This window comes from Scatophagus argus, chromosome 4, assembly GCF_020382885.2.
Source record: "Scatophagus argus isolate fScaArg1 chromosome 4, fScaArg1.pri, whole genome shotgun sequence".
In the NCBI taxonomy this organism is placed as follows: Eukaryota; Metazoa; Chordata; class Actinopteri; family Scatophagidae; genus Scatophagus; species Scatophagus argus.
This window is the reverse complement of record NC_058496.1, coordinates 20679878-20705366: the sequence shown is the minus strand read 5'-3', so window position 1 is coordinate 20705366 and position 25489 is coordinate 20679878. Positions and strand designations below refer to the sequence as shown.

At 42.7% G+C, this 25489-nt stretch overlaps 1 protein-coding gene across 4 annotated transcripts in view; it reads left to right on the top strand.

The window, feature by feature from the left end:
- The first annotated feature begins 4012 nt into the window (after nt 1-4012).
- kat6a (K(lysine) acetyltransferase 6A) overlaps nt 4013-25489 on the top strand; it is a 28952-nt gene continuing 7475 nt past the window's right edge. The window contains exons 1-14 of one of the 4 annotated variants that reach the window (XM_046385710.1): nt 4013-4387; nt 5810-7294; nt 8327-8398; nt 16791-16899; nt 17865-17980; nt 18628-18709; nt 19031-19145; nt 19430-19746; nt 20535-20647; nt 21785-21900; nt 22445-22586; nt 23431-23592; nt 24033-24126; nt 24275-24506. In XM_046385710.1, the coding sequence (XP_046241666.1) occupies nt 6608-7294; nt 8327-8398; nt 16791-16899; nt 17865-17980; nt 18628-18709; nt 19031-19145; nt 19430-19746; nt 20535-20647; nt 21785-21900; nt 22445-22586; nt 23431-23592; nt 24033-24126; nt 24275-24506 (2357 nt within the window). In that variant the 5' untranslated portion in view covers nt 4013-4387; nt 5810-6607. Of the gene's footprint in view, nt 4388-4594; nt 4755-5809; nt 7295-8326; nt 8399-16790; nt 16900-17864; nt 17981-18627; nt 18710-19030; nt 19146-19429; nt 19747-20534; nt 20648-21784; nt 21901-22444; nt 22587-23430; nt 23593-24032; nt 24127-24274; nt 24507-25489 lie in introns of those variants that run through there. The other 3 variants (XM_046385707.1, XM_046385709.1, XM_046385711.1) reach the window with 3 other exon arrangements.

The window sequence follows — 25489 nt, the reverse complement described above, 5'->3', positions numbered from 1 at the left end:
TTTCCCACTTCAGCACTATTGATTGCTGTGACTGGTTCCTCCTCTGCTGTACTTAATAGTGTTAAAGTCAGGGCTATTTGTGTATGTTAATGACCTTGTCAGAGGGAGCAGCTTGAAACATACTTACACTTAAAACAACTGTTTAACACAGCAGGACAATTGCTTTGTCAAGCAGAGTAGTTCTCTACAGTTTCTCCCCTGTCTCTCCACGGCTTATGTCTGGTGTACTCTGCAAGATTCTTAAGCACTTCTGGGTTCAATTGAACGATGCTAGATTTTTGATAGCTGCAGGGAGCACGAAAGGTGTTTGGCTTGTCTTCCAGCTCCGCACCGACAAGCTGCACTTCACCTTCCTGCTGCTCTCTGTCCCTTTGGATTCAAGGGAGGGGAGGGAGTGGGGGGCCACACTGAGGGAGGGTGGGAGGAGGGGTTTGGATGGTGGTGGGGGTCACCGGACGGGTGGGGGCATGCTCTTGGACAGACAGGCCCTGGAAATTTCCGTTGTATGTTTCAGCTCTTTTCAGGATGGGAGGGGTTTGGGGTTGGAGTTTGGGTTGGGGGGGGAGTGGCTGGATTGGGGTTTGGGGACTTGGCAGCCAGCCAGCCACAGCAGGAAGCTTGCTAGTTTCACACGGACAAAAAAAAAACCCAAATATTTCTGGACACTGCCTGGATATCTGAGCGCAGCACTCCAGTCATCAACCAAAAAAACAGGAACTCAGAAATGAGGTCTGCTCTGGTGGTGGCACATACTGAGTGCTACTAACTTACAGCTGCACTCAAGATTCATATTTCCTTATTTTATGTTGACAAAGTAAAAGGCATCAGCCAGAGAGGATGCATTTCCCATTTTTCCTTTCAGCTGAGTCACTTCCAGGCTTCCATTTGATAATGTTTTAGTTGTCGTCAGTTTATCCTTCATACACCTGGCAATTCCACTATACTGCAGCCAAATCTGTCAAGGATTCAGTACGGTGCAATATTTATTAGTCATATGTCAAGTGACCTTGTTTACTTGGAAAATTCCCCCTAAGCTGGACTGTAAACATCCTAATTTACTGAACCTAAACAGGCAAACAATCAGATCCTATTTTAAGTAAATTTCACAGTAGGGAATCTGACATTTAACTGCAAAGGGACCTTGAATAAAAACAACAGCAAAACCTATTAATAAGCTGTGTGGAAATTGGCCAACTCACAAATAAATATCTGCACTGTAACAAGAAACAACAGCCATAACAAAAAACAAGCCTGGTAACTGTAGCATAAAATGTTTTTTTGTAGTGAAAAGGGATGCCGTATGTTTATTTGACTTGGCAATGTTCCAACTTTTGAACTGGAGGCAGGAAGAAGTGGAGCGGAGCAAGAGCCAGCAGGCCCAACAGCAGGCCTGGAAAGCAGGAGGTGCTGCTGTGCATCAGGTGGACAGGATATGTGTGTGTGTGTGTGTGTATCAGAGAGGGGAGGGTTGCAGGGGGCAGGTGGAAACTGGTGCAGCTTGCAGGGGGCTTGGGGCGCCTAGCAGGTGGATGCACTGAGAACAGAAATTAAAAAAGAGGGATTAAAGGGATGAAAGGAAGCTAAGGATTACTCGTCTCCTTTTCTTCACCAAAAACAGAATACAAGCCAAGGGTGCCATACCAAAACATGCATTTGCTTGTGGGGACAAAATTTATTACCCAGCACAACACATTTTCCAACAATATAGATGATTGGAAATGTTTCATATTTGGGAAACCAATTTATTAAGTTAGGAATTGACATGTAGTAGACATTTAGTTTTCTTTTTTGCAATATAGCAGTGATATTTGAAAAGGTTGGCTTGTCTTTGCCAAAAATGTCAAAATTTCAAAATGAATGCAAATAACTATTATTTATTATAAGCAATTAATCTATAACTTGTTAGATGAAGGAGTCAATTTTTCAGTCTGTAAAAATGCTGATGTTTTCAAAATTGCATTCTAAAGACATCTGTATTATGTATTTATACATATGCATTAATTTCTTTTCATTGATTCTTGATGCCTTTTCAATACAGTAGTTATGTCATTCATACTAATTAATTTATTAATTTTAATTAAATTCATATCTTGTTGACATTGTGGTTCAGTAAAATGTGTTAAAGCAAAAGTTTGATATTTGAGGAAATTTTTATCTGGGTTTTGTTGAGAGTTAGATGAGAAGAGCACTCACTCATTTCTCTGTTATGTTGCACTAACATTACTAACTGATCAATTAATAAATTGATTAAATAGGTATTTAATCAGCTTGTCATTTCTGGTCTTGACTTTTACATTGTGCACAATCAGGTGTGTTGTAATACTTATACCACTTTGTAACCTCTGATGAAAGGTGAGTTAACTCTCACACATGTGAAATATACTCTCCCTTACACCTCTGCATTCATTCTTACAGTTATCCAGGAAGCTGATGGCAGTCTTTTGGAATAAGTAAAAGTCTTTCAGGTTGTGCTTCTGTCTTCATTATTCTGAATGAAAATCAATATGATCTTGTCACAGTTACAGTAAAATGACTCCCTGCTTCTTCACCTTCAGCACAGGTTAGTTTGTTTCTGTTGTGTATTGGTGAACACAGCCTCTGCAGTGGATTATGACACACAACATTATTTATTTATGGTCTGGAACGATAGATGTAGTGCAAGCTTCTCCTGAGTATTGTCCATCTGTTAGCTGGCCTACTGTACACACTAATGCAATATGCGAGTCCTCAGGAGGTGTACTAATAGCTGTTCATGTGTTAACGCTTCACACTATTTATCTGTGTAATAACACTACAGTTAATTATAATTAGTGCTGTGTCGTTGGAATGTGATTTATCTGTCCCTGAAGAAGTGCAAGATAAACAGTGAGTAAAGTGTGACCTTAGTGGTTTTATTTGATCACCACTGTGCTGACAGCAGTTCATCCTCTCAAAAGACACCTCTAACATGGGAAAACCTTGGGTCTAATTGCTCCCTATAAGACACTTTATAATCTGTCTCTGAGGACTGCTGTACACATCATTTTACACAAAGCTGTAGATAATTTAATTTCCACCCAGGGAGCTTTCAGCATTAGCCTGTAATAAAAAAGGAAGACTGCTGCCAGATCTCTGACACAAGTGCCTGTGTATCAATATGATTGTGAAAGTGAAGCAGCAAAATCAGTTTTCCTCAATTAACTGTTTTTCTTTTGAACAAGAAGATTGTACTTAAGTTACTCAAACTCCCCCAGGACAATTTCATACATAACAGGGGGGAAACTTAATTAATCCTTGTGATGAACTGATGTTCTGAACCATGATTACTAGTCTAACTTTTAACATTGTAATTTAAAAATTTTCTACAAGATATATTAGGCCCACAGGTATCCTTAAATGCTGCATATTCAGTGCAAATTACTTTTGAATTGAGCACACTGCAGATTCAAATGCACTGACGGTGATACCTTTACATTATGTTGCTTCCATCTGTCACCAGATGCCGTAATTTATGATGCACTGAGAGCTGTGGAAAAAACCCTCCTTTCTCCTTTCAACATAAATTACAAGGATAATGTATTTAGACTCAGCTGTCAATTAATGAAATGTATCAAAGTGGATTGGCATCAGGCAGTTTACATGATAATTTTCTTGGGTGGAAAGATAATACTCTGTTTCACAGTATGATGAGCAATGCATCAGTAACTACTCTGCATAGACAGATAATAACATGCTTTATCATGTACTGTAATAATCTACATAGCTACACAGCAACATCTGATCACCTCTGGGGACTGAATCTGTGTGGCTTGCTTCCCATCTTCAGCTTAAAAAACACACTGCTGATACAATAGACTGCAGTGTGGAGGGGTGTCTCACTTTGATCTTTAAATACCCTCTAACGTTAAGGCACGCTCATTGGCTTTGATTTTTCTTTTTTTTCTTTTTTTCTTTCTTTTTTTTTTTTTTTTACAAACGCTGGGAAAGATGCAGACGCTCCCTTGAATCTCTCTCTACATGGCTGTAACACAGCAGAGAATGCGAGAACACCTATCCTCTTTTTTTTTTTTTTTCCTATAGCACCATCACCATCTGTCCCTTTCTTCCATTTCATGTGCTCAAGCAATATCCACACCCCTCTCATAGCAACAGCACAGCGCCGCCGCCCCCCGCGCCTTGCAGTGAATTTTTCTTCCCCTGGATCTTCGCCTCGCACCATGCAGACGGTCCCTTGGCCCTGCCTGACGGTTCAGTGTTCCCCCCTCCCCCACCAGCCGTGCTCCTGTTTCACTCAAAGATGGCGTCGGCTCTAGAACCCCTGGTCTGTGGCTGCAATTTTAGGCTTGTTGTTGTCTCCGTTTCGCACGGTTTTGGCACCTTCTTCTCAGCGGCTCGACACGAAATTCCGGTGAGTAGCAGCGGAAGTCGGATGGGGATATGAGATTTTTTACACCGTCTGCTTTACCCGAGCTTCCCTCGGAAACCAGAACCGGACCAGCTCGGGCTTTCTGGGGAACCGCGAGAGGTAGAGGGAGAGAGGGTACGGAGGGATGATGATCGCAGAGGTGGGTGGGGGGTGTACAGAGGGGGGAGCCGAGGCCTAGCTACTCCGCTTCAGCGGCCTTGTCTTCACCGCACCGCAGGCTGTAGCGATACGTGGGAGGGCGGCTGGTGGAGGGAGGAAGTAAGCGAGGTGGAGACCGCTTGTAGGGACGTGTCTAAGCGGGCAGGGCACCTCTCCCACACCGAAGCCTGAGAAGGAGGCCGCAGAACATGTAATACTGCAGAATCCGCGGCTATGATATCTCAATTTTTGCACTTGCCCGCTAGCCGAGATGGCCGTCTGCAAGTTGCATTGTGCTTTTTACAAGGCCGCGGTCTCACGTTAATATCAAAATGACATTCAGAATGAGATTATTCCCCGTGCTTGCTGTGGTGTGGTGATTTGTATTGTCTGAAATATCGGTCCAAGGAAAAAATGTTGTGTTTTGAGCTGTAGCGCAGGCTAACCTGTTATTTCATGCTGTTTACGTTTCGGGTTAGCGAGTAACGTTAGTAACATATTCGTAACGTTAGCTCGCTGGCTAGCTTCTAACGTTAGCCTGCTAAACAACAACTGTTAGCGGGAAGGCTTGTTATATGCTTAGCTGCCTAAGATCATATCAGTGATAGTAAACAACACTGCAAGATGCTGTTTGACAATGCGGCAATTGACATGGCTAGCTGTGATTTTTAGCTAGCCTCTCAGCTAATGTTTGCTAACAGTCTGTGTTTTGACTGCATCATGTTTACGTTAGCAACCATACTAGCCTAGTGGTCAGCTTCCCAGTGCCGTTTTTAAGATAACGGCTATTCTTTTAATACTTCACCATGTTCATCGTTATATGACACATCTTTACCTTTTCCAGTGGTTATCAGAAGCTTGGGGCATGCTTTTTATGGGCAAGCCTTGTCTGGCTTTGGTTTTGGCAGTGAAAGGCAGATAACATGAGAAACTGCACGGTTGTTTACAAAAATTATGGTTGAGCTGTTTAGAGGCAACATGTATCAGTAAAATAAGGGGCTCTTCTTTTTGATTTTCGGTTTTATATGTAGAACATGTCTGCACTTCAAAGGGACATGCATGGCTTTGTTTATATAACTGTATGAGAGCACTGTATGGTGTGCCAGTGTTGTTAAAAAAAGTTGTCCCCTCTCTAAAGTTACCTATATGTCATCATCAAACTTGTCATCCTTCAAAGATGTATAATAATAATCTGAAGATGTATGAAACTTTTTTCAAGGTTTTGTTAACCTTTGTCCCTATATGGTATTTTCTTGTTTTGTGCAGGATTCCTTGGTGACTGAAATGCAGTAGGCATGAAGGTGATCAGCCCTGGCTGCTCCCGGGGGTGAGATATCTGTTCCGTCCCAGAGCTGAGAGGGCCAAACTACTTGGAAGAGTGAAAGCCAGCGAGAGAGAACAAGTAAAGGACGAAGAAACTTTGATGCAGTAAAAATATTGTGGAATTTTATACTCCACAGAAAACAAATTTACTGTGTTTCCCTCGCATTTATCACTGAAACACTAATTTCACGTCTTCAAGACCATGATCATCTTCTACGGCTCACATTGAGACTTGGCAAGCTTGCCATTGACAGGCAACTGAATGAACAGGTGTTATTATCCATGCATAGATATTTTGCAACAGACAACGTGGGAAATACCTTATTTTTGTGAAAGCCCCTTTTATTGTCAGTATCTAGTCTACCCTACTGTGTGTGTCGCGGGAGTTTTACGTTGCTAATACACCTTTCTGCAATACTTCCTACACTCCCCCTGCTTCTTGCCAGGGACCTTCACCTGGTTGGGAGTGGGTGGAGGGTAGACTGCATTTTACTGAGTGGAGGGTTGCCTCTGGGGGTTTGTGCTATGGTCAGCTGCTCATTACCGTGCTGCTCATACTCAGCTTCTGAGGGACTCTCTGTGCGACCCCAGGACAAAGGATAGTAAGCAGGCAGAGGGCGAAGAGGAAGAGGCGGCGGCGCTACGGCGCAGGCCAGGTGTTTGCTTGGCTTACACTCCCTTTTTTGTGTGTGGTTGTTGCAATAAGACCTCAGGGCCGCTGCACCCACTCAGACCGCAGCCATGGTGAAACTGGCCAACCCAATGTACACCCAATGGATCCTAGAGGCCATCAAGAAGGTGAAGAAGCAGAAGCAGCGACCATCAGAGGAGCGCATTTGCAATGCTGTCTCCATGTCCCACGGTCTGGACCGCAAAACGGTTCTCGAGCAGTTGGAGCTTAGCGTCAAGGATGGTACCATTCTTAAGGTCACCAACAAAGGTCTCAACTCTTACAAGGACCCTGACAACCCTGGGCGCTTGGCTCTGCCCAAACCCAAAGGTAGTGTCAGCTCTGGAGGAGGTGGAGGTGGAGGAGGAGGAGGAGGAGGAGGTGGCAGCAGCAGTAGTGGTGCTAGCTCTCATTCCCATTCAGCTAAGAAACCAGGACTCGACTGGAACAAGTTGATCAAGCGGGCACTGGAGGGGCTTCATGAGCCTGGTGGCTCCAGCTTAAAAAACATTGAACGGTTTCTCAAGTGCCAGGCTGATGTGGCGGCCTACCTGTCAGGCAGCGGTTCCATGGGGCCTGGCCTCTTCCACCAGCAGCTGAGGGTAGCCTTGAAGAGGGCTGTGGCCCATGGACGTGTAGCCAAGCAGGGTCCACTGTTTCAGCTTGTCAGCCGCAGCACCTCTCTGGATGACGGGACCGGCACAGTGTCTCTGGAATCACTGCCACCTGTTCGGTTGTTGCCCCATGAGAAAGACAAGGTATTGTCTTTGCATGTACATTTGCACTGCAGACATACACATGTTGAGAAAATACATTAAATAGGAAACATCAGGTCACGTTCATTGTAGACATTGGTTTGTCAAATGGATGCGACATGTAGAAATTGGATGTTGCTCATCACTGTTCATAGCACAGGTTATGTATAAATACATTGTATGTAAAAAGATAAATGAGTGTAAAGCGCTGTGGTTTGTGGGCATGACATTTGGCTAATAAGATCACTAATACCCTGTTGAAACAACAATGGTAGTTGAGGCAATTGTGAAGAAATCTGAAATCTGATTTGCTCCTGAGTTAAAAATTTTTGGAATGACAGGAAAAGTGATCTGGGAATGTAATAGAAAACACCCTTTCTGGGTCATTTTGCAATCCAGAAAACACTGCACACCCAGAATTGCCCAGATCTATGCTGGCAGTACCTGACTTGGCACTGTATTTTGTCTGCTTGTTTAGATTAGATTAGATTAGATTAGATTCAACTTTATTGTCATTACACATGTACAAGTACAATGCAACGAAACGCAGTTTGGCATTTAACCAGAAGTGCAATAAGCAGTAAGTGCCAGATATACAATAATATACAGTATGTACAGGGTATGTACAGGTTTCTATGCTACAGATATAATATATTTAGATTGTATTTAGATTTAGATTGGTCCTGGCCTACAAGGTTGTAATTACTACAGTTCAGTAAGACCTCTTACTGTGTGAAGTTAGTTGTGAGTTTTCATCCAGCATATGGTGTAGTGGTTTACACCAAATGGCACATTGCCGTTATTTTAGAAATAGCTGAGAAGCGTTGAGCAACGTTTGTAAGATCAGGCAAGATGACAGAAAAAGCATCTTTCCACAAACTGTAGCGTACACCTTTATGTTTAGGATAACTTTCAATTTGTGTTGGGGAGATCAGGTCAGAGAACTTGCTAAAAAGACTTTACTGGACCCAGTTGGTCAGTGTTAGTTTTCTGGGTGAATGTATGAGTGACTGAAACCTATGTGCTGTGTTCCAGGCAAGCAATACTAGAGTGATGCTGGGTGGGCGGCTGGTGGGCCAGTTTTCAGCAGAGGAGGCCGAGGAAGAGGTCAGTGGAGAGAGTCACATGGCTCCCAGCCTCCTGCAGGGAGTGTGGACCAGCTGCAGGGCTGCTCCCTGTCAGGAACTGTCAGGAGATGGGAGGAAGAAAGGAAGAGAGGGTAGGGAAGGAACACAGACAAGTGAGAGAGAGAGATGGTGTGTAGTGGTGCCAGAGGAAGAGGCCTGGATGACGCAAGCTACGGGTCTCTGTAACCAGAAAGGGAGAGAGGCAGAGACTTAGAGAGAGAAGAAAGCAAGAAGAGGGAGAGGCAGACTTGTAGGCGACAGAGGAGAGAGGGAACACACCCACTTTTGTAACCTGATCAGAGAGAGCAGCCGGCTGTTACCCTCTGCTACTGAGGGCTACGGACATGTGTGTACACTCATACGCACACAAATATGAAACCATACAAAGCATTCAAAGGGAGACCATACACACAAACACACAGCGTTTGCATCATAAATCAGCTACTTCAGATGACCACAGACTAATAACCAGCTTGTAAATAAACCCACTGGCTACACACTATTATTTGCCAGCCTAGTGGCCTATCATTGGGTCATATGTCTATCAGGTTATCAGTCAGTGGATCTGGAAGGTGTTAGACGGGACCTAAACATTGTTTTGGTTGACTCCTGGCTTTATCTGCCCTTATGTGAGTGTGTGTGTCTCTAGAAGGCTGTCCAGTAACAGACGCTCCTGGTGAGAATGCCCACACACATACACACAAAGTAGGATTAGCCTAGAGAGCAGGCTGGAGTCACATGAGGTTTGTTTAACACAGTGGCCTGCTTGGCTGCAGATGGTCCACCTCTTAAGATGCACAGAGATCAACCTCTTTATCTGACTCACCTACTGATCAGCCTGCTACTTACTTCTCAGAACCAAATGAAAACACAAACCAAGTAATGCGTACCTCAGTGTGAAAACAATGTTTCTACACAGCTGAATTAATTTTTTATTTAACTTCATGTTGCACCAGTAAGCTCAATCAAATCCTGTACATTCAAACTCAGCACTGGCAGAAAAGTACAAGTAGTTGTACTTTAAAATACTGACATCCTGTTGCATTGAAAGAGTGTGGACATGAGTAGGGAGATCTTATTGTCTGAGTCTCACCTTCAGCCTAGATTGGACATGGAGAAGCTGCTGCAGCAGTGAGGAAGTTGACATTTGTTTCTGGCATTCACGTAAACTTATTAACTCTCCTTTCTGTGATGGTGCTTTATATCTTTCCAGAGCATGCAGCTGTATTGCTGCTCAATCATGTTTGTCTTATGAGTGACTGTTAGTTTGTTGTTGATATGTTAGTCTTTACCTGTGCAAGTGCACATGCATCAAGGAGATAGTAACTGCACATGAAAGACAGTCAGGTGTTGCACAATCTCTCTCTTTCGTTTTCCTCTACTGATGCATCATTGCCATATTGCCCTGCATGATTGCTAGCAGTTATGAGTGTGAATGAAGGGAAGTGAGGGGGGATCAAAACAAATGGCTAAGCACTGGCTTTGACCCCATTTGCAGAGAGATTTGTGTACTCAACGCTCTGGTGTTTGTGTCAGAGCGTTCCATTCAAACGGGATCCCAGTCCCTATTTCTGTCTCCCCCTTCTCACCCTAATAGGGTACCATTGCCAGGTCATGAAGGGGGAGGTGAATGAGGGGAGGCGAAGTCAACCAGAGGTCATGGATATATAGATGGCAAACCTCATTGCCTCCCTGAGTGCCCGTTAGTAGTATGAGTCTGTGGCCATTAGGTGGGATGGGCTTGACGCTGAGCTTTTGTGTGTATATCCATGTGTGAGTATATAGTTGTGTATATGTGTGTGGTGTTCATCCCGTCATAATAGGCAGAAGCAATCTCCCTGCCCCATGGTTGCCCTCTGTTCAACAGCTGGAGTGGGGTGAACCAGAGTTCTCAATGTCGACATGCGGTGTCACGGTGAGGACGTGTGAAAAAAGGGACTCTTGAACAACGCACACACACACACACAGCCCCATTTTTCGGCTCATACATGGTGTTATGTTTGTGATGATTTCCTTGCAAAGCGTCCCACTGACCCCTTAACAGGCTGGCATGCTGCAGCTAATATTTGCTCTGCTGGTAGAGGTTGTAGAGCTGCTACATTAGGCAACTATTATGTATTATTATGTACCTTAATGGATAGATTTATCCGTTGTTATTCATTCCACTTTGCCGATATTGGATTGACCCCATCCGTCTCTCTAACATTATACACATTACCTCTGCTTATGTTTGCTCAAGGTGAAGAGAGACGTCATTTATCATCACTTGGAGAACTGTAAATACAAAAAGTGCCCTTAGAATTAATAATACATCTTTGGTACAATCTGGTCATTTTTCCACCTCTTGCCTTCCCATCCGTTGTTGCTGCTACATCGTGTTTTGTAGTCCCAGGACAAGAGATGATTTTGTGTGTTTGCTGGATGGATGAAAACATTTTCACGGTCAGCACTACATCATAGGAATCCTGGGAAAATGACTTAGTTGGATACCAAGAAGTGGTCTCCCTCAACTCTATTGTAAGCTTTTCCTGAATTTAAGAATTTGGACATATTTTGGACCATTTTTTGTTAAATGAGCAGTTGAAAGTCTTCCAAGACTTTATTTCTGTCTCCATTTCCTTGACAGGGAGTTTCCACTTTCCCAGTACCATGGCCTCAGTTGACCCATTATTAGTGCCTAAAATTGAAAAGGGCTGTTCCACTGTTTGATGGCACCAGCTTTAACTTCATGCTGCATTGCAACCACAGACGCAGTTCTTGTTTGCCATTAGGCGGCACACGCCAGCAAAGAAATGGAAAAAGCTATTAAGTGTTCATATTACCTTCTAACCTTAATGTCATATTCTCCATATGTGTCAATTTCTTGTCATTTCTTTGCCTCAGAGTTCTGCCACTCAAAAACATAGTGAATGGAGTTTCATATGTGGTTCTCAAAGTAGTGTGAAATGATGTTTGAAAAACATGCAATATGTTTTTACTCATGTTCCTCAGGACAGTCCAGAGACCTCACTCCCGTGAGAACACTGTCCTGAGGAACTATGACTTTTGACATGATTGTCTTTATAACTGTGTTTGTATAGCGTCAGTGCTTTGCCTGTGTGTAGCTTTAGCCATCACTTGTCTTTTCAGTGAAGGTGTTCCAATTTGACCCTGCTGGCTACAGACAAGCATCCAGGGACAGACACTTCTAGCAACAAGTCTATAGAAACAGCATTAGCAGCTGTGTCAGAGCCCAGGAGGGAGCAGTTACCTCAGGCTCACCAGTGACTGTGATGTGAATGGCATTTGGCATGGGCAGTGTAGCAGTGTGAGGCCCTTGCATATGGCAAACCTCAACACCGTTCAAATAGAGCTAATGTGTTGAGCAGCTGTGGAAGTGACGGCTGGAGCACTGCCAGGCCCACTCCATTTGATGCAGTGATTTAGCTTTGTGCTCCCTGACTAACCTTGATTTTTAGTGGAGGGTGATGCTTGGCTGAAGGAAGGGTGTGTTGGCACAATACAGGGTCTTCCTCAGGCTTTTGTAGATGTCACAAGGAAATGTAGAGCAATCCATTTCCAGGCTACTGGGGTACAAGTATTTCAGATTTAAAATGTCTTATTTACTCTTCTGTCTATTAGTGAATGTCACTTGAGCGTCCATACATGCATGTTTGTGAAATCTTGCATGAAAATGTGATTGTGATGTGTCTCATGACTACTAGTGCTTAGTATATCTAATGACTTTTGGAACAAGTGCATATATGTTTGTGTTTTGTCTCTGCGGTGCAGTGTGTCCTGTAACGGAGATCAATGAGTTTGTGTTCGAGGTGGGCTGAGATTGGGCTTCCATGTTAATGAGATCCTTGACTTGAGACGAGACAAGGACAACAGCAACAGCTTTTCCCTTTTTCTCTTTTCTCCCATTGCCTTTTATCCTTTTTCCCCTCCATCCTCCTTCTGCTTTCATTCGTTTTCCATTGTTCCTTCCTTCCTGTCTCACTCTCATGTCCTCTGTGTTTGGACAAAAACTAAAAGCAGCCAGTTTATAAAGGGGAAACCGGGCCACCACTCGCTTTCTGTAACCTGTTATCTCCCCCATGTAATGTTTCAGAGAATCCTACTTGCTGCTATTTTAAAAATGCAGGACCATGCTAACGCTAGAACACAATGCCACAGGATGTATGGGGTGTGTCGTTCTTAAGGGATCCATAAAGCATGGTTAGGTGTGTCAGCTTGGTCAGACTCTGGTGCCTTCACCTGTCCATTTGTGTGCAGGTGTGTATTTGTAGAGGAAGCTATAACTTGCAAGACATGTTTGTATTGTTTTAATGGCATTTCAAGTCCACCCAGTTGTTGCAGCTAGCTGCTAACAGTTGCCACAAGGTGTGTCTTTTTGGCAACTTTTTGATCCTGAGTCCTCCTTACATTGGGGAAAAAAGAACACATGCCAAAGCATGAACACACAGGCTTAAAATAGACACGCACGTCTTCACACGCACATTCGCATATATCTCAAATCAAATGTCGGCCATGACACTTTTCATGACAAATTTCTAGAGAGCTGCTGTGGTTTAAGAACAATCCTGGCAGCCAGCTCTGGCTGAGGTAGAAAAGGCTGAAACAGGGAGGAAAAATGGTTCTCGGGAAGAATTTAAGGATTGTCTTTCGCTCTTCCGGTATCTCTGTCATGGAGGGAGGATTAGCTTTTCGTTTATTAGTATCTGTTGGGATTAATTTACAGTGGCAGCCAGTAACTGAAGCCTCACTGTAACATGCATCTCTACACAAGGTGTTTGTGTGTGTGAAAGGCAACACTCACTCACTTGCTCTTGGCTCTTGTTTACTCGAGTGTTCACAGGCAGAGTGGGAGCAGTTGACCTTCTCCAGCAGGAAAAGGGTTAAGCGTCAGGAATGATTGAGGTGTTGGTCGCACGCAGGCTGCTCAAAGAACTGCTGCTGCAGATTTTTTCTCTTTCTTTACACTTTCCATTTCCTTCATTCTCTTGCCCTCTGGATACTTATTTTTGTTCTTGCTGGTTTTTTTTCACACTCCATCTTTCAACTGTCCATCTTTCTTCTTTCTTTTTGTCACAAACTTCCATTTCTCTTTTCTTGTTTGCGGTGTAGCTGTTTTCATAGTGTACTCGGATCATATGGAGATTAAAGATTTGTCTTGGAATATTGCAGTATAAACCAGTACATGAATACTACTTGAGATAGTTTTACCTGTGAGAAAGAGAGAGCTATTACTTATATACATTTATCCTCCACTAAGGCTCTATCTCCCTCTTTGTGCACTACATGTCTCTGCTTATCTGCCTTTTCTTCACTTCTCATTCTTTATAAGCCTCCTCTCTCTGTTTACCTCTTTTTTCCCCCCTTACTCCATGCTTTTTGTGTTTCTCTTTCTCACTCTGTCCCTGCACTGTTAGGTGGTTGGGTGGTGGGGAGGAGTGTTGGAAGCAGCTTGACTCAGAAGGAAATGAACCCAATAAATCAAGCTCTTGTCCCCGTCTCCTCCCTGCCAGGACCGACTGCCTACCAAGCTCTCTGCAGCTATGTGCATTTGCACCGCTGTCCTGCATAAAACCTTGTAACACCATCCTCAGCGAATGTTATGTTGTCGTTTTCCCTTTTTTTAAAAAAAAATTACCCTGTTGGTAGAAGTGCAAGCATTGCCTCCTAAGTTTTTCATGATTTCTAAAGACTTCTGATGATCTAAAACATATAGATTTGTCTCTTCTCATGTATTCATGGTCACCAGGGATGCTGTCTAAGTTGTGATAGAAATTATATATACTATGTTGAGGAAATAAAAACAGTATCCGCTTATCAAAATATCACATTAGCACATGTCACAGGCTGATTTTCTGTGAAGTACACAAGTGCTGCCAGCTGCATTTCATATGAGGGTGACATAGATCCCTCACTGACCAATGGTTAGGCACCACAAACTACAGCCTCATAAATGAGTTGGATAAATTGAATTAGAATCTGGCTGTCACAGCCTCAACAAAAAGTTTACATGTACTTCATGAACCAAGTGTGTGTCGCAGGGCTGTTTGTTGCTTGTTCTTTTGCCCAGTGAAAAGCATTGTTTCACTTACATGCTTGAACCAGGAAATGGGGGCTACATGTCTCAAAAGTATATTTTATACAAAATATGTTTTATTATAAAGTGATCAGCTTGTTTCACTATATTAAAAGATTTGACTTCTTTGTCCTTCATCTCTTTAATCATTTGTCTTCTCCAGGCTTGTTATGATTTATTATTTTGCAACTTTGAGAAATTTTTGGATAATTAGGCCTTGGTGATGCTGATGAATACAAGAAGAGGAGCTCAAAGTGGAAACATTTCTTTGCAGATTAATTGCAATTAAACATGAGCATAAAACATAAAAGAAATGCTTAATATTTCTCCACTTCAAGTCAGCTTTAAGTTGAGTTGTGAGAGCTGTGCCACTGTCCATCTTCCGTTATGTATCAGGTGGACTGGGCAGTGAACTGCAATCTTTCTCTGTTGGATTGAGGTCTGGATTCTGGCTCATCCATTTCAAGACTATGTTGCTTTAAAGATTTGGCGGCAGATGTCACTGTACTCAGTTACTTTCCACCTCCAGTGGCATTCTACTGAGAGGCGTCCACACAGCATGGTGCTACCCTGCAGTGTTTGGACTGACATGCAGTGCGGGAATCACACTAAATATAAGAGTTTAGTATGATGGCCAGAAAGCTTCACATTTGTATTGTGTGATCAAAGAACCTTCTTTCTCTTTGTTTTCCACGTGCATGCTGGAAAACATCTGCCCAGATGTCATGTGAGTTTTTTTCAACAGCAGCCTTCTCTTTGCTGCTCTACCATAAAGCTGAAAATGTGGAAGCAGACGGTCAACAGATGTCCTATGCACAGTGTCTCTGTTCCCATGGAGCACTGCTTCATAGTGTCCATCATACAGTTTTTGAGGACAGCTTGCTTCAGGCAGTCTGTGTCACAGTTACATTCTTTTCTTCTGAACATACTGTACTGGGGTGGGTGGGGGGTTCGGTGCCTTGCCTTGATTGGTACTTTTTGAAATAAATTGACTTCAGATGGTGGATTGATCCTTTGTCTTCATGACAATGTGTCTGTAGCAAAATTGACTTTGCATCGGTTGAACTCTGCAGACGCAGGCGTTTTTAATCTGAAATCACACATGGATGTGCTTCAATCAAGCTTGTATGTGGTTGTACCAGTGATGATATAATTGATTGGCTATGTGAACTGTTGATTATTTTGCACCTTTTTGTGTTTGCATCAAAGCAAAGAGATTTTGTTTTGCTTTTTAACTTGATCATTGTCACAAACCGCACCCACTATTGTTAAAGAATAAGAGACGAAAAGGTCATAAGAAGTTATATTGGCAGCTGGTAGAACATGGTTACAGAAATTTCAAAACACAGTGTCAAAATCCATTTGTATACAAGACATTTATGTGAGGTGAAAATATCATAGCCAAAGTGGAAACATTTTTATGGTTAAATTGTGACTGCAATACAAATTAGACTCGAATCTGTTGAATACTGTGCAGCAGTAAACAGAATGTGTTGCTGAAAATGTAGTATATTCTGAGGTAGCAGTAAGCCACTACTTCCCCTCAGGGCTTCCAGGCTTCAGCACTTTGAACGAGTCACCCCATGGCCCCTCCCTCTAGTATTTTTGCCCGTGTGAAGTGCACCTGCAGTGCTTCAGGGATGTGATTCTTCAGCTGTATTGGACACACAAGTCCTGTTTTGATGTCTACCTACATGCTAAGTGTTATACTGCCTTTTGTTTTTGTGGATACAAACCTGTCTTAGGTTTGTGCTTATGTGCGTATAAGGTAATGTGTTTGTTTTATGTCTTGAACATGCACCAGCTGACATGGTTTGTGTTTTCGGGGACACGCTAAAAGATTTATGTATCCCCAGTACTGAATTTCTGATTGCATGTTTCAGTGGTAAGTGTCAAAGTGGGACATGGTGCACTGAAATTAAGCTCCTCAGGCAGTACAACCAAAGGAACCGGGTTACAGCGTTGGATGAAACAACACAGGAGTCAGCAGAGACAATGACACATGATGGCAGCCTCTAACATGACATGTCACATAAATTATGCAAGCTCACTCATTGCAGTAGCTTTCATGCCCTTCATTATCCTAAACACTCTGCTTTATGGTGTGACTGTCATTGTAGTTTTCAGTCTGTTCTTGGCTTGTTAGTACACACAGCTGAAGTCATCCACTGTGGCAGGACATACAAGGACACTTTGTTGTTTTAATTTGTACAATTAAGCTGTTAAGTTGACTGACAGGCTCAACTTTCTCTCCCCTCTCCTGTGTCCCACTTTCCTTTCTGTTCTGTCCCCATGCCAGCCGGTGGCAGAGCCCATCCCCATCTGCAGCTTCTGTTTGGGGACCAAGGAGCAGAATCGCGATAAGAGGCCAGAGGAACTCATCTCCTGCGCTGACTGTGGCAACAGTGGTGAGTGCTGATTTGTGACCAGTGTCTATGAACATGCGGCAGAAAGTATTTTCATTCTATGACTTAGTTAAATTTTGCTAATTTTGTGCTAGAAACATCCTGGAACTTTCATCTTCCACTCTATAACTGATAAGTGGACTAATATGTTCTCACTGAAAGTGTGGTTACATGTCAACTGGCATTGCAACTGTCTTCATCTCTCTTGCTCTTCAGCTTCTTTCAGAAAGCTCCTTAATGCTTTCGTTTCTTTATTGTTTAACTGTGAGTTAATTTACATTTAGTGATTACACTCGCAGCTGACACTTGGACCTCAGTTTATTTGCTCTAAATTCACAGTTAAACTTCCTGTCAGCATTTTAACTAACACTTGAAGTTAAAGTGATAAAAGCTTTTACTCTTAAAATTACATTTCACATGCACTTAGAGCTTCTTTATGTTAATGCATTAAGGACCTGCTTCAGCTTTTTCAGTATTTGATTAGTTTTTCAGTATTTCAGAAGGTTCGGCTGCTAATTTTCTAACTTCCTTTATAGCAGTCCTGTGTTTGTGCTTTGTGTGTGTGTATTCAAGTTAGGCGCTGGTCTGCAGTTTCAGCAAAAATGGAGTTCCTTCAAAATTTCATTTTCTCTAGCAGGAGTTACAGTGTTCTCACTAAGACCTAATGGTGCTTTGTGAAAGCAGAGGAGAGATTATGTTGCTCCTCTTTCCTCAGTGGGCTTGTGTCTCAGACAAGGCCTTCTTGTTTGCTGTTCTTCCAACAGACCAAAGGAGTGCTCTGACAGACTGTCATTTATGTTTGAACACTCTTTTGCAGCCAGGTTTGATTCAGTAAGGGCTTTTAATTCCAAAAGGAGCTTTTTTTTTATTCTACACTGCAAGTGGGTCATGGCTGTCAGTCAGCAATGACAAAAAAAGTCTGTGACATTGATGCACTTGTTTGTGTATGCGTTTCTATCTACCTGCAGGCCACCCATCCTGTCTCAAGTTCTCTCCAGAGCTCACAGCGCGAGTCAAGGCTCTGTGGTGGCAGTGCATCGAATGCAAGACTTGCAGCAGCTGTCAAGATCAAGGAAAGAATGCTGTGAGTGGATGAGCGAATATGGTGGACTAGCAGCCTAACAGTGTCTGTGAACATTCTCTTCTCTGCTTAAGTGCTAGATAGAGATGCTGATAGACATATCTTTGGTCCAGGGATTGAGCTATTTTGGTCAGACTCGGCATGATTTCACTCTTTTCTTTTACTTGACAAGTGAGGAGCCATTGTTATTCAAATGTTTGTGGGAAGATTTAATGGTGAGACAAAATAAACACCATACTGCCTTCTATGAGAATACAGAATAACATGGAAACAGAGAAATTGCTTGTGCCAATCATGAATATTGACGTGAATATTTGTGTGGTTCAAGTTTGAATGACAAATTCATAATATTAAAATATGCATAAATATATGGATTCTATTAAAATTATCATTATTATTATGTCATTAGAATGAGCTGGGGAGCTTTGATTTCCAATAAATGTATCATCAAACAAAGTGCATAATACCCATATTGCTGAACAGGGAGGACACTGACTGACTCACATTTGACTTAGAAACAAATACAATTTTGGCCAGTTGTATTCTTTTATCTTTCATATTCACTATTGAATTGGGTCATTGAGACTCACATGGTCTGAAACGCATCAAAAGCTAATCATCAGTACTTTGTGTGTGTGTGTGCCGCACAGGACAACATGTTGTTCTGTGACTCCTGTGACCGGGGCTTCCACATGGAGTGCTGTGATCCTCCACTCACGCGGATGCCAAAAGGTAAATGAATAGGACTGTTCCTTTCGCTCATCACCTACCTCTTCATTAGCTATTTACAGCACTGTATGAATTCAACTTATATTCACTCTACCTCTGAAAGAGTACACAAAACTTACATATTACTACTCTGTATGAAATTGTAGTCACACTAAATGATTTCCCAAGTTATTGCCTCTAACTCTTAATGAAGCACCTAATGCTTCACCATTAAATGCTAATGTATTCGATATGTCCCCAAGCAGGCTGGTATCTGCACTAAAGCCTGTCGTGTCTAATCCACTTCAGTGCATGTGAGCCTATTTTTTTCCCATCCTCTCCCAGGCATGTGGATTTGTCAAATCTGCCAACCCAGGAAAAAGGGAAAGAAGCTTTTACATGAAAAGGCAGCACAAATCAAACGGCGCTACAACGCCCCACTGGGACGGCCCAAGAACAGGTAAAGAAATGCCTTCAGCCAATGGTGTCTTCTTCAGTGTCAGCCCAGTGGAGATGTGTCTGCACCACCAGGGTGCAGACACATGACTGCTACAACTTATGTGTTTTTCTTTTATTGCCATTTCTCTGGTCTGTCTAATTTATAATTTTGTGTGTATACAACAACATAGTGAAGGATTCAGTGGACCAGTAGGTTGCATTCCGTATGTGATCTTATAAGCAAGATTCTGGATCCACTTGAGGCTCCTAGCAGAGTCCTAACCAGGTTCATTATTTCCTCTGCAGGCCGGGGCGGCCCTTCAAGAAGCTGGGTGGACGTGGTCGGCGAAAGCGCTCAGCCTCAGCCAACTCATCCTCCAGCTCATCCTGCGAGGGTTACCCAGGTGATGACCGGCTGCTTTTTTCACTGCGGGACGACGATGACCTGTCGCAGAGCAACCTGCGCTTTAACAACAAGACCAAGGGCCTAATTGATGCCCTCACAAAGTTCTTCACACCTTCACCTGAGGGCCGTAAGGCACGGCAGGAAGTGGTGGACTACTCTGAGCAGTGCCGGATTCGAAAGAAAGCCCATCGCAAAGGAGAAGGAGATGATAGAGGGGGTAAGGATAAGCTCTGTTGTCCTGCTTAAACATTCATCACTTCACTGCCGTTGCAGGATGAATTTTAGTCTGTGAATAAGCACCTGGTTAATGCAAGCTTTTCAGTTCAGTAGATAAAAGGTTTTTCCATTTATCTATGTGGTTTATTACTACAAAGCGTTAAAAGATTAGCAGCTCAGTAAATGTTGAAGTTCATCTATTACATATCATAAATAGCAAAAACCTCTCAATCAAATCTCACTTTGATTGTCAGTTACATGGTTTGCTAACAAACAGACTCGGTTTACCGCCAACTGTCACTGTGATGGTTAACTGAGCCCCAGTGATTTCTGTCGTCTTTTAAAAATGACCCAGTCCAAATTTGTTTCAAATGGAGATTGCATTCACTAGTTAACATGGAAGCCTATCCAAAATGGGACACCTTCTCTGAGCTCCTTGTGTCATTTGTTTTCGAAAGCTTACTTTGAGCCCATTCTAGCTGCACTGTTAAAGCAGAGCAGAGTGTACCAACGACAGACCAAAAGACTCTTTCATTATACAGGAAACAGCCTTTCTCCACATTGGTCTTTTACCACCATCCCCTCCGATCAATGAATCAAATTCCCCCTATGTTAAAATTATCTTGGTTAATTTTTTACTTAACTCTCAACCATGCATAAATGTTTCAGTGTTTGCCCACTGTTGTAGTAATATTATTGTAAAAATCAGCTGACATCTTGGCACCCATCTTGATAGCAAAGCTTTTTACTTGATTTGCATTAATATATCGGCTATGTTTCAATCCGCAGACAATCAGGAAGGCAGCGACTGGCGTGATGAAGATGACAAACTACCTGGCCACGAGAACCTGACGGAGAAAGACATTGAACTGTTCAGACACATCCAGGAGCTGGCACTACAGGTACACAAAATATTAAATGTCTTTTGGCGACAAGTGGAAAGTAGGAGGTGAAGAGAGGCCAAATTTTACAGTGGAACGGGATGAGCAAGGGAAGCTAAAGAGATCTATGGGTCTGTCACTGAGGCTGGAGTAACCGGACATGATTTTATGTAAACCCACATTGTGTTGTGGTGGAGCTGGATTTCATTTGTGATGAGAGTGTGGTCAGAACAAGTTGACAACACCTGTCTTCATGTTTGTGGGTGGAAAAGTCAATGAGCTGCAAGCGACCACTGTATTTTTGCGCTGAAAGAAATTAATTTGCCATGAACCAGCTGCAAGGTTTAGCATGTATATTATGGTCATTCACTACCACAAACGCAAGGCAGAATGATGAGTGGCGGGATTCAGTCAAGATCAGAGGCTTGGTTTTAAATGACGAAGACATGCTAATAACACAGTAGGTGAAAGAGAACAGCGTCACTACAGGGTAGTTAAAGCATAGTGTTGTCAATGGAAAATTTGCTTGAATTTCACATTATTTTTGTGACTGATAGCAAACCCTACTATATTTTTGAAAGAACAGGGCTGCTCAGTGTAACTGTACCCTTGAGACACAACATGTTTGACTGTGTGAGGTCTCTGCCATGTCTCAGGCACATGAAGTTAGTGTTGGTGTCCAAGAGTATCCCATGTTTATTGGAGTAAACTGTGAGCAAGGCAGTTCTAATGACAGTGTAGTTACACTAGAGAGGAAATATAAAGTGGCCACATTAACTGTAGATTGACCAGAGAGTGATCTGTTTGGCCAGTGTTATAGGAGTCATATAAAACACTGCCAGATACTGACTGGAATATTCTCACTAATGTTTAAGGTGGATGCGGGCAGGGTAGTAAGAGTTAACGATGTGTGAAAGCGGTTGATATGTGTAATGCAGTACATGATCATCATAAATGACAGATAGGGATGAGCAAACTGGTCTTGTAAAATTCTCTAGCTGTCATGCTAGAGTGTAAAATCCTCGGCTAGCAGTCCCTGGTGTGTAATCTGTCTGCTTACTACATGATCTGGTAATGCCTCCTGTAGTAAACCTGGAATTGACCTTGAATGTCTCTCCTTCCTTTTTCTTTCTTCATCTTTGTCACTCATCCAAACAGAAGGTCGGTGTGACAGGTCCACCAGACCCTCAGATGCGCTGTCCATCGGTCATCGAATTTGGCAAGTTTGAAATCCAGACATGGTATTCATCTCCCTACCCACAGGAGTACAGCAGGTGAGAAAATGCACCATAATAAAGCACTACAGCATAATGTACTTAGCTCCCAGTCGTGCTTGTAGGCATGGACATCACCATCCCAATAATGATCAATTATACGGTTGTTTACAGTACCAGCTATTTTGGCAGGTAACCAGCCAGTCTCCGAAAGGGAATCTGATTCAGATTGCCTGACGGTATAATCACCTTTTCATATGTGTATATATGAATCTGTTGGATAAAATCTGGCCTACTGTTCTGCTTACCAAACCTGCTTTCACTCTTTTATTTGAAAGCATGTAGTAAAAGCGTGAAGATTCTCAGTCATCCAGGTCATATTTACTCAAAGAGTTGAAGCAAGGCGTCTGAACTTATGAAGATTGACTTGAAGACGTTTCATTGCTAATCCAAGCAGCTTCATGAGTTCTGGAGACAGAACAGACACACAAATTAGCCAGTGTCGCAATAGTTGCCAGTACATGTTCTGTCACCTAATTAGTTAATGTAGTATTCATTACCTTTTTTTAAAAAAAAAAAAACATTCTTGTCTTTCTCTTTCCAGATTACCCAAGCTCTACTTGTGTGAGTTTTGCCTGCGCTACATGAAGAGTCGCAGCATCCTCTACCAGCACATGAAGAAATGCAACTGGTTCCATCCCCCTGCTAATGAGATCTACAGGAAAGATGATGTTTCTGTATTTGAGGTGAGGAGCTGCTCAGAAATATGGACTGAATGATGATGGTGGTTGATGAACTGAAAGGCCTGAAGATAGATTAAATAATGTGAGTGAGCAATTGCACATAAGCATCTGTTGAACACGCCACTGAGCGAGTTACAACCTCATCTTTTAACACAGGCGCCTTTTATCAACTCTTCGGCTCACCTCAGAACTACCCCGGTAGTCACCTCAAGATACAAACAGTTGTCCAAAATATATTCCATGCTTTCCATTGACTCTTACCAAAACTCTATAACTGTGGGAGATTAATCATATGCACTGTGAAACGTGATGAATATACCATTATGTTGATCAGTCAAATTCCTAATGGTGATTCATTGACAGTATTTTTTGTGTCATCTAGAAGAAGTCACTGTAATTATTAGAAGAACTCATAATTACCAGTTTACAGTGGAGCTGTTCTTCTGGGTCTCGTAACACAGCAGCTGATTAATTCAGTGTTGTGTGCAGGCCATGGCCACTGCAGCTCCTGTTTCCCCATGCTGCAGTTTATCCTTGGTCGGAGAGCAGAAATAACTGGCAAGTTGCCAACCTGAACCTCCCTCCTTTGCTTTCTCTTTACAGTTCTTTGTTTCTCTCCTCCACCCTCTCTATCTACTGGGGGTCTCCAGAGACACAGCTGAGATCATTGCCTCACACTAACTTCTGCTTCATTCACCTTCACTTTGTCCCACCGCTCTGTAAAAGCAGTTTAAAGATGTACCTCACGGCAGTACTGTTTCAGGGACTGAACAGTGGTTGTTTAGCAAACTTAATTGTTTCACTCATTGTTTTTTACTGATGTGTTTTCCCACTAATCCTGCAACAGGTTGATGGGAACGTTAGCACAATCTACTGTCAGAACCTGTGTCTGCTGGCCAAGCTGTTCCTGGACCACAAGACCCTGTACTATGATGTGGAGCCCTTCCTTTTTTATGTCCTAACCCAAAATGATAACAAAGGTTGCCACCTTGTCGGCTACTTCTCCAAGGTATGTGCATGGTGCTCCCGGCATTAACTTTGTGTTGAATTTCTTCTTGATAAAGACAACGACATTAACTACTGTGACCCTGCACTAACTTGGTATCACCACTACATTAACCGAATATGACAGTCAGATATATTCAGATTAAATGGAATTGATATGCATTGGCATCCCTCCACACTAGTGCGTTCCTACAAACATACAAATGCTTGTGTTGTGTCCCAGATAAACAGTGGGTGCTGTGAGCTCTGGTGCCCCTCTGTGGAGTTTGTAGTCGCAGGTGCTCCCATTAACATTCCTCCTCGCTGCCAAAACTCAGCAGTTAGTGAGCGGAGGCAGCATCATCAACACCCTGCTGTACACCCACACAGGCCTGCTCTGTGATGTAGTTTCCATAATTTGTTTTCTGATGGTGGAATGTGTCTGTATCTTTCTCTCTTTTTCAGGAGAAGCACTGTCAACAAAAATACAATGTATCATGCATCATGATTCTTCCACAGTACCAGCGCAAGGGCTATGGACGCTTTCTCATTGACTTCAGTAAGGGCTTCAGCCTTAAAACTCTACATGCACAGTGACAGCACCAGTCAATGAAATGAATGAATTCAAAAATAAAAAATATTGTGGTGCACATCTTTTGTGGCTCATGGAGTCTGTGTCCTTTTTGTTCCTTTCTCTCTCGCTTAAGGCTACTTATTATCCAAACGGGAGGGCCAGCCAGGATCTCCGGAAAAGCCTCTGTCAGACCTAGGTCGGCTATCCTACATGGCCTACTGGCGCAGTGTGGTGCTTGAATGTCTCCATGAGGTCCGTGACCGACAGATCACCATTCGGCAACTTAGCAAACTGACTGGGATCTGCCCGCAGGACATCACCACCACCCTACACAGCCTCAACATGCTGGAGCAACGAGGAGACAGGTCAGGGAGAAGACAGAGACAGAACCAGTTTACTCTCCAACAACAGACCACAACATTACTTGTTAAATGGGTCATGGACCACTCCAGTGGCTCACACTGTAGTCCCACACAGTTCCCAAGCTCATACAGATTGTATAGTGTTACAGATAGATTGTGAGGTAACTGAGGTTCTCATTATTTTCATCATTATTTCCCCTGCATTACCATGGCATATAACTATCATGCAATGAGAGACAAAGTGAAAATCTGGGTCATACATGGTACTCAGTCACAAAGTATTCAAGGCTCTTGTGAAGCCTAAACGAAAGAGACGAAATATGGATAGTAGCCAGGTTACACCTTATGTGTAAACAAAGCCAGTCTTAAAATAGACTTTAGTAAGAATCATTACACACATAGTCCCTATAATAACATATGGATGATGATGTAGTAAAATTCCAGTGACCTTCAGTCCCACTGCTGCCTTAATTAATTCACTTCAGCTTGAAACACTTTTGTCAAAATAAATTTTGTCAGCAGTGTAAAGCATGATGGGCAAATGGATAAGGATAATTAGCACTTTTTCTGTTTATGTCAGTGGCTAATGTATTGTGACTGTCTGGCAGTACTTACCTATCAAACAGAATATTTGGATCACAACGATGTGAGCAAAGACAAAATCAGTGGCAGCACCAGAAAAAGTGGACAAATTTCACAGGGTGTTGACATTGTGAAGCTTTGGTTTATAAAAGACATACATTGACAGACCTTCTAATGCAAGTATGCATAGACACACCAAAAGTCTTACAAATGTAAATGTGCATGTATATAATTTTGTACACACATACACCATATAGACAAAAGTGCCTCAGTTCTTTTGTCTGTTTAGTGTGTATGCACATATCAACTCGCTTGTTTTGTGAGCTAACATTAACATTATGGTGTTGATGCCCCCTCACATGCGCTGCCATACATGGCCATATTCAGCTCATTCCTTTATGCTT